The sequence below is a fragment of the Chaetura pelagica genome, unplaced genomic scaffold, assembly GCF_000747805.2.
Source record: "Chaetura pelagica isolate M959 unplaced genomic scaffold, ChaPel_1.0 scaffold169, whole genome shotgun sequence".
Classification (NCBI taxonomy): domain Eukaryota; kingdom Metazoa; phylum Chordata; class Aves; order Apodiformes; family Apodidae; genus Chaetura; species Chaetura pelagica.
In genome coordinates, this window is record NW_009954616.1 from 372,350 (window position 1) to 383,983 (window position 11,634).

The 11,634-nt window shown below is 38.1% G+C and overlaps 1 protein-coding gene across 2 annotated transcripts in view; it reads right to left on the bottom strand.

The window, feature by feature from the left end:
- Window positions 1-5,178: 5,178 nt before the first annotated feature.
- Window positions 5,179-11,634, bottom strand: part of IQGAP2 (IQ motif containing GTPase activating protein 2) — a 103,354-nt gene continuing 96,898 nt past the window's right edge. Inside the window, exons 30-35 of one of the 2 annotated variants that reach the window (XM_010005542.1) lie at window positions 10,955-11,042; window positions 9,873-10,085; window positions 8,359-8,519; window positions 7,530-7,661; window positions 6,479-6,587; window positions 5,179-6,018 (exon numbers count right to left, since the gene is read on the bottom strand). In XM_010005542.1, the coding sequence (XP_010003844.1) occupies window positions 5,905-6,018; window positions 6,479-6,587; window positions 7,530-7,661; window positions 8,359-8,519; window positions 9,873-10,085; window positions 10,955-11,042 (817 nt within the window). In that variant the 3' untranslated portion in view covers window positions 5,179-5,904. Of the gene's footprint in view, window positions 6,019-6,478; window positions 6,588-7,529; window positions 7,674-8,358; window positions 8,520-9,872; window positions 10,086-10,954; window positions 11,043-11,634 lie in introns of both variants that reach the window. The other variant, XM_010005543.1, reaches the window with a different exon arrangement.

Genomic DNA, 11,634 nt, shown 5'->3' on the forward strand with positions numbered 1-11,634 from the left:
AAAACATAAATCTGCTTTGCATAAGGTAGACAGCATCAAGGCTTGCTTGTATTGCATGGGTTTGGTAAACTGACTGCTCTACAAACACAGCACAGGCTACAGGTGATTCATTACCCAGCTTTGCAGTCCTTGTGTCTCTTCCTGCAGGACCCCTGAGGATGCGGTGCCCGTCCGCAGCTCCAGTGCTTATTCTGCTCTTCGGAGCTGCTCATGAATCAAGAAGCTGGTTGAACTCACAGCCTGTATGAATGCTAAATAGGGAAATATTCTGGTAACTTTACGGCTGTTACTTAGGCTCATTACTTTGAAAATTCTTTACTCCACTGGTGGTTTGGGTACTTTGTATTTCTATAAGCCTATAACACGGTTAAAGGCTTTACAAGTGGACACTTTAAGTTTGCTAGGGTACCTTGTCCCATCCTCAACTCTATATTCTTCCTTTTACAGCAACACGGGAAAAAAACGAGGGGGGAGGAGAGGCTGGCGTGGGGGAAGAGAAACAAAGCTCCGTTTAGCACTTGTTCATATGTATTAAATGCTTTTATTACTGCAGAAGCAGCGACCTTTGCCCTCAAGTGAGAGTAAAAATAATGGAAAATGAAGACTCCTGATCACAAATACTGGTTTGCACTAAGACTGAAATAATCTTCCCACCATCCTACCACTTGCTGTTTTACTGTTAAGGCTGACTCCAGTTTGTGTAGAGCAAGAGCATGTAAGAAACACAAGTTTTAAAGCTGTCTGGCCTTCCTACAGATGTCATCCCAAACTCACCAGGGAACCCACACAAAAAACCTTAGACTTAATAATGAACTTTTCTTCACTATGTATTTAGAAAACAGCTTAATCAGAAATAATCCATTTTAATCTAAAAAAACATTCCTGTAGTCTCAGCTGTATAAACATATTGAAAGATAAAACTTAAACATTTCTAAACCCAACACAGATGTGAACTAAAGATCTGTCTTTCTTAACATAAATGTGTATCTGTAAACATTGTACCAGACCCCAGAAAAGCACACATTTTCAGTACTTGTATTTCTTCAGTTTCAGGAAGCCTTAACTAGCGTGTCAGTTTTTGAGGGATAAACCATTCCCTGAAGCTTGTGAAAGATATGAAGGTAAAGGCAGATTGTATATGCAGGAAGTACATTGGGTTGTGGAGATAAGGAAGTCATAGGACTATATCATTTAATCTTAGATTAAATTACTATAAATATAAATAAAATTTATTAAACCCCCCATTTGTTAATTTTTCTGCCTGCATATGGGAACTGAACAAGTAATTTTTCACATCCTGTAGTTATGAAAGTCAGCTTGCTGCTTTCTAGATAAGATGATTGTAATGGAGGTGAAGTGTTTGTGACTTCTGAAGCTTTTACCAGTTACTACTTTATAACTCTGCTTATTGCACCATTTACAGAGATTAGTATTTTGGCAGAAGCATGTTGCAGGACAAAATTTTGTTCCTGTTAAACACACTAGTTCTACCAAAAAGGCCTATCTAGTAAGATTGCTACATCATTACTGTTTGGGGAAGAAGGCATCTCTCTGCTATTTCATACACAGATTACCCTGGTGCAGACCCAAATTGCATAGCAGCTTCTCAAACAGGATGAAGTTAGAAGCATATCTCAGGGACAAAATCAGCCCTCCAGGAAAAGGGTTGAGTATCTAGTTATGAACTTTTTAAAATCAGACTGTCATTCTTTAGATTTGCTGTTAGAGGCAAGTTTGTTGTGTTGCTCCTGTACTAATTTAAAAAAAAAAAAAGACAGCTAAAAAGGCTTGCAGATAAGCACAAAGCAAAACGGGACAAAGCTATTGCTTGTGATGGTGTTTCTGTCTGCTTGAGCAAAGATGTTCTGCAATTTTGTGGAGCTTCAGAGTCCCATCAGAATGGATAAGTTCCATAATACACGAAGTTGCTGCCAAGCATTCTTACTCAACTCTAAAGACACACTGTAGAAAAATGCAAACTATAGGGCTAACAAACTTAGGACTCTTGACTTTTCACTGCCACCAGTTAAGGAAGACAGTGAGTGGTGAGACAGGCAAATGTTTCAAAGAAAGATGCATTTTCTCCTTTGATGACAACTGATGCACAGGCTCTATTCAGTTGTACTGGCCTTTTCTTCAGGTTTTGCACCAGCAAAGCAAGCCTTTCCACTAGACCTTTTCATGAATTAAACCAATTTCATCAAGTCCTGCCTAACTTTGAAGACCTTAAATTGCAGCTTACAGCAGACTTGAAAAAGCTTCTTTTTTTGTTGTTGTTGTTTTATTTATTAACTGCCAGCAGCATTGGACAGCAGTGGGTGGGCACAGAATTATTTTGCTCAATTGCATGGTATGGTACCATCACTCTTATATTTTAGGTAGGAATCATTGCGTTGTGGTCAGTCCTGTTTAGCAAGGTTCATTGTTCGATGTCAAGGCCCTAAGTGGAACTTGTTAATTAAGAAAAAAAGCTTCTAAAGGAGTTTAAAGTAGTTAAATGGAAATTACACTTTGATGTGCACTAGAGGAGCAGGAAGCACAAGAAATGGTTAGAAAAGGTGAGTGCTAGCACACAGACTGTGCCTCTCATACATGTCATTATCTGGGAATCAAATAAGCTTTCCTAAGCTTGCATATGTCAGAAAATAACTGAGGAACATGCTGTTTGCATTAGAACTGAGCAGTTGCTAGATATATCAAGGGCATTACACAAAACAGCATATCCAGTAATGACGTATTCCCAAAGGGTATGGGGCTGTAGTACATCTCACCAGCAGAACGCCAGCCTTGACTCAAAGGTCTGGTCTAATGATGAACATCCCACCTGAGCAGATTTATCTGCTCAGCTGGAAATAGTAAAAAATGTGGGAATTAGCTGAGCCTGTTACAAGTAAGATGGGAAAAAAAGATGGTGAGTTTAATTAATATTCAAGTGCAGTTCACTGCTTCTACGTCCAAAGGATGGAAAAATGCTGCTTTCACCTTCCCATTCAGCTATTTTAAGTGAACCAGGGTATTGATACTGCAGCATTCGTGTCTTGTTAAAGTGGCTTATACACACTGGCTAGAAGAAAAATGGAAGCACATAGGAACCGTTTAACTTTTAGTTAGGGCTATTAGCTGGTTTAAAGCAGTCAAGTGTTCAAATTTAATGCCATGAATTTATGTCCAGTAAGTGTAACAATTTTTTCAACTTGTCTAATACCACAGGTCAGTACACCAACTAAATTTCTACTCTATGTATCTGCCAGTGACTTTATGCCATTTTATTCCAGCATCAAAATGAATACTTGTTTAATATTTGTTTTTAAAATGCATTCCAGAATTCCTCACTGTTCATCTATTAAAGTGGCTGTAATGAGAAAAAACAGTAGAAAACTTTTTTTCTTGGTTTACACACTTAGTACAGTACAAACTCTACACACTTTAGCTCTGCAGATACTGTTAGTTCATCAGCAAAATCATTATCATGTTCAATGGCACAAGGGTGAAGAAGTCTTAACTACTGAGCAGCTTTCCCAAAGTGTACTATAAAGACAGTCAAGCTTAATTCCATTTTATGAAATCACTGAAAGAAGTTCTTTCACTTCTGTATGGACTGCTGCTTTAATCATAGAATGGTTAGGGTTGGAAGGGACCCTAAAGATCATCAAGTTCCAGCCTCCCTACTATAAGCAGGGACACTTCACACTAGCCCAGGCTGCACAAAACCTCATCCAGCCTGGTCTTAAACACCTCCAGGGAGGGGACTTCCACAACCTCACTGGACAACTTATTCCAGTACCTTACTACCCTTACAGTGAAGAATTTCTTCCTAATATCTAACCTAAATCTCCCTTCCCTCAGTTTAAAACCATTACCCCTTGTCCTATTACTGCCCCCTCTCTGATGAAAAGCCCCTCCCCAGCTTTCCTGTAGCCTCTTCAAGTACTGGAAGGTGCTATAAGGTCTCCTCAGAGCCTTCTCTTCTCCAGGCTGAACAGCCCCAACTCTCTCAGCCTGTCTTCATAGCAGAGGTGCTCCAGCCCTTTGATCAGCTTCATGGGCCTCCTCTAGACCCTCCCTAACAGCTCCATGTCTTTCCTGTGCTGAGGACTTCAGACCTGTACACAGAATTCCAGGTGGGGTCTCACCAGAGCAGAGGGGCAGAATCCCCTCCCTGGCCCTGCTGGCCACACTTCTTTTGATGCAGCCCAGGATGTGTTTGGCTCTCTGGGCTCCAGCACACACTGGTAGCTCATGTCAAGCTTCTCATCTACTACCAGCCCCAAGTCCTTCTCCTCAGGACTGCTCTCCAGCCATTCTCCCTCCAGCCTGTATTTGTGCCTGGGGTTGTGCTGACCCAGGTGCAGGACCCTGCACTTGGCCTTGTTGAACTTGATGAGGTTGTCACTGGCCCACCTCTCCAGCCTGTCAAAGTCCCTCTGGATGGTGTCCCTTTCTTCTAGGGTGTCAACCACACCACACAGCTTGGTGTCGTCAGCAAACTTGCTGAGGATACACTCAATCTCACTGTCCATGTCTCCAAAGATGTTACACAGACCTGGTCCCAGTACTGACCCCTGAGGGACACCACTCATTACCTGCCTCCATTTGGACATTGAGCCATTGACCACCACTCTCTGGGTGTGGCCATCTACCCAGTGATCCATCTGTCAAATCCATGTCTTGTCAGTTTGGAGACCAGGATGTCACGTGGGACAGTGTCAAACACCTTGCATAAATACAGGCAGATGACAGTTGCTCTGCCACCATCCACCATCTCTGTAGCCTTGTGGAAGGTCACCATACTGGTCAGGCATGACTTGCCCTTAGTGAAGCCATGTTGGCTGTCACCAATCACCTCCTTATTTTCCAAGTGCCTTAGCAGAGCCTTCAGGAGGACCTGCTCCATGATCTTGCTGGGCACAGAGGTGAGACTGACCAGCCTGTAGTTCCCTGGGTCTTCCTTTTCCCCATTTTTCAAAAATAGGGGCTATGTTCCTTTTTTTTTCCAATCGGCAGGAACCTCACCAGAGTGCCATGACCTCTGAAATATGATGACTCCTTTAAATGAAATTTTGGAACAAAATCCATTTTAATTAGGTAATGTTTATTTTACATAGAACAATCTCCAAAGAATATTTAAAAAAACCCATCTAAATACTGATTTTATTGCATTTATTTTCTTACAAAAAAGACAGACAGGCACAATTTATGTATTCAAATACTTCAAACTGAACAACAACTGTTCACTATTTAGATTTCCCCAATGCCACTCCAAAGGCTGTGAAAGTACAAAATGTCATTTTGTATGAGGCAGTAGTGCATTTAGTAGGAATGAATCACAAAATATATTTTTGTACACAGTAAGACGTTATTGTCACTTTATAATTACCTATAAAAATTTTTGAATTGCACGATAAGTTTGCTTTACAATTGACAACTGCCAGAAAACAGGCTTAGTATGTAACTAAATATTTGTCCAAACTATCCCCTAGAAACAAATCAAGATTTCTTCTGGTAAATACTTAAAAGTCTAATAAGAACTATATATCTGAGGTCATTTTAAAATGCTTTAATAAGAAGAGGTTTATATATTCAACTAAATTCAATTTCTGCCTACCTTAAAATCCACACAACCACAATAGCTGAGTGTCCTAAACAAGGTTTTTGATTTGAAAGTACCAACACAAGTGAAATCTGGAACTTTAACCTATTTCCTATTTTTCTGCTTCATTATCAATGCTGAAAAGGCACTGTGTACATTCCTCTAAACATTTGGTATTTTAGGGTGTTTTTTTGTTGTTGTTGTTTTTTAAGTTAAAAAGCTTCTAATGATAAATTTCAAACAAATGTTTAAAAGCAAAAAAATACTGAATAGACTTCCCACTGGTGGATCCAGTTGCTGGTATCCCAAGACACTCATTTTCCATAGAACTTCTTATTCAACAAGAATATGAGCAGATTCACGTTCACTTTAGCTTTATCGAACATCTTCATTACAGCCACACCTTCATACTGCATCTGAAGCAAATCCTGTAATCCGAAAAAAAAATAATCTCTCTTTGAACCCATATCTTACAACAATGAATGCAGTAATTTTCAACATGTGAAAACCAGTCTCAAAGTCCAAGTCATTCACAATTTAAACAATTACAAGCAACTACTGGATAGGTGTAGAAAACATTCCATGTCCTCTAGATTCCAAATTATAGAATTTCAGTAGCAGCAAGCTAGAAGAAATATTGTTTTCTGTGTATTTTTGTTTTCTCTTGGTATTTGTTGCTTGCCACTGAATTAATGTGGCATTTGGTTTCATGCATTTGCCCTAATATATACATTATCCCAACTGTGTTATATAGCTATTCCCCATATGATCTGCTGCTCTGTGCTGATTGAATAGTTTATGAATACATATTAAAACATTGGAAATACTTCATATTTAGAGGAAATGCAGCTGTGACTATATAGCAAAGTAACAAGATTCAAACTCTACCTGGAAATGGAGCTGCACTTTTTCCATCTCAACCCCCAAAAATTTGGCTTTTATTTCAAAGTCACCCACTTCTTCTCCAGGTGTGATATCAAACATCACATTCTTAAACCTTGAAACAAAAAGAAAGGTGATTTATTACGTACGCTGTGCAGTTTTATATATGCCAGAGGCAGTTAGGGGGAAAAAGCCTGCAGGAAACAACAGAACTTTGACTGTAAGGAGCGTAAATGGTGTCAAATGAACCTTTTTATCACTACTGCAATGTCCCCTTGAAGACATTCTGGGGTACATACAATATGGAATACAGAACTCTCAAATCTTTTATACTGCGGGGGCCGTGGAGGGAAAAGGTTTTGGGCTGTGGAACCAAGTATCCACAGCATAGGAACAAGGCACTCAGATTTTAATTCTGCCATGCCTAAGTGTCTTGTTGCAAATCTATATATACTCTTTTTTTTTAGTTTCAGTTTGTCTCATGTAGCTTCCTCTGCCTGATGAAACCACCTGGAAAAAGTGCAATCTGGAAAACTTTTTTTCCATGTAGAAGATGGATGGAAGGGTACAAAGCATGGAAGACTTTCACTACAGTAGCCTCAAAATGGACAGATACAAAAGTGATGTTAAACTACCGCAATCATCCACCTTACCATAATAAGGAAGTGCAGAAAACATGGTGTTTACTCAGTAATACGAGAGTGATTTGCCAATAAATGAAAACAAAACAAAACAACAAACCAAACCCCAAACCAAACCTGCTACAACTGCTTAACAAGTCAGTCATTAGCAGTGTGGTGCTGGTCTTGTACTGGTTCCATTTAAGCTATTTCCAAAATAGGCTTATTCAATTATTTTTCCAAAGTAATCATTCAGCACATTACAAGGGAAAAAGGGAAATATGACAATTAGGCTTTGTCATTCTCCTGCATATAAAAGTCTGAGGTAGTTTTAGGTGTGGCACTAGAAATGGTGAAGATTTCTTTTAACAAAAGCCAGGCCCCTCAAGTAGCCATTGATTAGGAAAATGCTCTGGGATGTTTTATACCACACTTACTGGTTGGTTTGAAGATCTTCAATTTCTAGTATGACACCTTTTTCATGCAGTCTTGCAGCTGTGTACTTCAATGAGGCCTGCTTCAGTTTTTTGCTTCCCTTCGCCTCCTCTTTTCCATCTAGTTTAATTGACCTCCGTGAATTTCTGGAAGAGAATAAGAAAAAGCACTTTTGATTTATGTACCAGGTCTTTAATACTCCAGCTACATTTCTAGCCATATTTAGCTTTTCTTCACTCTTTGGCTTTGCTCCACAACCATCACTTTAAAATAACAATTTGTAAGTATATAGTGACAAAAGTGCTAAATAAGCATGGCCATTAGACGTCATTTTTGGATCAACGAGGAATGCACTGGGAAAGTGCCTGTTCGTGTTAGTAAAATATTTTTAATTTGAAGAGTCAGTGGCATTGGCAGAGGGGCTTGCTTTTGAGTAACTGCATCATAACTGAAAAATAAAATACTTTGGGCATTTATTTCCCCCTTTTCTGTTCTAAAGACAAAATCCAATCCTTTTAACGAAGGAAGAAAATAAAAGGTTACTTTCCAAAGCTGTATGATTTCAAATCATGGTAATAGATTTGCAGAGCATCACCAATTAAATATATTGAAGACATTCATCTCAGGCCTGCTTATGTAAGGTAGCTTTTAAATAAATGCAAGACTTTACTTTGCAGGTTTTGACTCAGTTCTCATTTACAGCTCCCATTAACTTTTTAATCTGTGCATTGCTGATCTGTTGGAAACAAAACTTTAAGCTACAGACTAATGCCTGCTCTCTCTCCTGATAAAACACACTGAAATATTAAAGGACAAGGGAAATAAACTCACTTTCTTGTCAAGTTGTCTAAACAAGTTTTTATATAGGTGTTGTAATAGTTAATCTGTTCCTCATAAAATGCTGTCTTGGAGTTAAGTGCATTCAAAGTCTGCTGGAGTTTCACCAATTCAGCTTTTCGATGATGTCTGTATCTTCTTTGATTCCGGATATCCTAAATAATTGAACGTAATTGGTTTGTCACTTTGATGTTTTAAAAAGTCACAGCTTACTACCATTTAAATTGGTAATTACACAACCTGACTCAATTGCTGTGAGCAAGCATGAACTGTCATGTTAGTTTGCACAAGCATGGTATCTGTAGTAAGTACTACAGTTTATATGACAGTACAAAAGACAACAATCACATTGCTACTTTTGTATACAAGCAGTGGTATCTTGAGCTCTGCTGTGGTCTCCAGGGCACAACAGACATAGGAGTCATAAGGAAGATGTCATCATCATAGTATAAATGGAAGCTTTCTTACAGCTAGTTTCTAGCAAGAGGCTTAAGAAATGAGAGCTTGGGCTTCTACTGGGTGAGAACTAGCTACTGCTAAACTAGAGCTTGGTTTGAAGGTAATGGTTGAGTTGAGGTAGTTGAAAATAAAATAAAAGCAACTTCCAGTCCTAAGGCTTATTCCAATCTTCAGATTGCCTTAATGACTCAAACAAAGCATATGGGCTTAAAGATAAAATTTAAAAAAAATGTGGCACTGATTACATACATAGAATATGGTAGTGTCTCAAGTAGAAGCAGATGCAAGAACCTGAACAAAGCAGGGCTTTTAAAATGGCACTTCAGAGTGGATGCAACATGACATATTTAATAATATTAGAGACTTAGCTCACATGAGCCATTTACTCTTTTGTATATCCATATGTATCTGCAACTTTTAAAACATACGTATTTATAACGTGTAAAGCACTCATGAGCTATGAGCAATTTAATCATGAGTAATTAAAGACAATAAAATATGAATAATTAGTAATTTAAGATAATCCAATACCAAGATTCTTACAGCCAGTATTTGGTGTGGATTTGGAACAGGATTTGCCAATGCATATGTAACAGGCTCAGTGCTTTATCAGCCCCTGGATGGGCACCACGTTGGCCCACTATTCTCTTTGTGTCCTGGCCAACCATTTTAGATCAGTGTCAATACCAGTCAGAGGATCTTTTTAAACCTTACCAAAACTACATTAATTATTAATTGCAACATACATAGGTAATTTTGATCCCTTTTAAAATATAAAAGAACTATATTGAAACACATTGTACTGGAGAAGTTGAAACATCATCAATATCAAATCTGCATAACAGTCTACAGTTCTATGTTATTCAGTTTAGGGAGTATTGTCTTTCACTTATTTTGTCAGTAAACAAAGGTGATTTTTTTCCTATGTGGATACTTCAGAGATTTAGTGTAGCATTCTCTGGCAAATGCATACTGTACATCTCTAGATGGAATGGATTTAGGCTAGATGCCTAAAACCATCAGTGTACAGGGAATTGTGTTCCATTTACCTTAGCAATCTCATTTATAATTTCTTGATACTTAGTTGCTGAAGACACTAGTCCTGCTTGTTCCAATGTCCTGAGATTCCTTTGTATTTTCCTTTTCTTTTGTTCTATTGGTAGCTGCCCATCTTCAAAAAGAGACTGACTGTGCTTAATTTTCTCTGGAGTTTTGGAATCTAAGATGGCACGTTTTTCTACAAGCTTCAAGTGCTCAGAGTCCTGGGTAAAGAAAAATGCAGAACGGTTATTTTCCAGCTCATGATAGCAGTTAAGTATTCAAGGACATTGAATTCTCAAAGGAGATTATCAAGTATCAAAGTACAGGTTTTATTTATATGCTTTAACCATATAGTTTGAAAGTGCTCCCTTTACTATGCCTTTGATACACCATAAGTAACAATCACAACAACTAGACATCCATTTCAATTAATCAAAATATGTTTAAAATCAGCCAGACAATTCAATTACCTCACTTGGTTGTGGAAAGATCTGTGTCCAGATCTCACAGATGTCCTCTACATAATCACACATTGAGGTAAGCTAAAACATGCATGTTATGGAGATGTCACTTTGTATGTCAGTATCTACATGGAAGTCTTCAACTGGGAGATCCTCCCACTCAATTCTCATACCAGGGATAGCAGTTGTTTCCCAGGATATTTACTTGTATTGCTTAAGCAAATAACCTCAGGGTCAGGGAACTTGAGTTAAGATACTGAAGTTCATAAGGAAAAAAAAAAATAATCTACCAGAAGGATTTGCTTCAGGCCTATTTGATTGTATTATAACAGGAAAGACCCTGTTTTCAAAAATGTAAAGAAAAAATAAATTATTTTAGTTGTGCTAGTTGACAGCAAGACTTAGGGTTGTTTTTTTTCTTCCTCTGAAGCTGTTACCAGTTATACAGCGAGAGAAAATCTGCAAATCTCACATTTTGAAGGCTCTATATATGAGCAGATTAAAACCAGCAACAATTATTTCATTGCTATAAAGTGATAGAGAAAGCTATCAGAAATCTGTCAAGGCTTTCAAATAGCTATGATAAAATACATACTTTCCTGCCTTTTCAGGTACAGTATAGCACTTACCTGGTGTGCAGTGGCTGGTGTTTCTAGTATTTCTAAGAGTGTATCCCCTGGTTGTGTTCGTATCACATCCACAATAAGTCTTTTGGTCCTTTAAAAACACATATATAGGTATTATAAAACAGTTCTCACTGGATCACCTGAGTATTTAATCTCTTTTAACAGTAAAACTAGGAACCTCCCCCTGGATACCCAGCAACGTTTATGTTTCCTAGCACTTTATATTTCAGAGCTTCCATTAATATTGTTGACCATCTAGCTTTTAGTATATCTGAATAGAGGAATACAAGCAGACTTCCTCCTTTTATTTTAGAAAACAACTAGCTATCAAAGTAGAACAGTAATTGTTAGCATAATAAAAATCCAAGTAACATCTCACATACAGATTTTAATTATGATCATGATGGAACAGCAGAGAGGAATGTAATCTTTGCAAATGCTGAGCTATGATGCGTTCCATTAAGGATCCATTAAGGATAATTTTTACTGAATAAAGTGCAAATGCACTCAAAACTGCTCAACCTCTGAGGGCATTTTACATCTGACACAGTACATTTATGCACACCAGGGACAGACATTTCTCTAATAGCAACAGACAAGGAACATTTTCTTGCTGAAAAGGGAAGCTGCTATACCCTGATAAACAAACCAGTTCTTTTTTTGTTAAGAATTTATCTCATTCC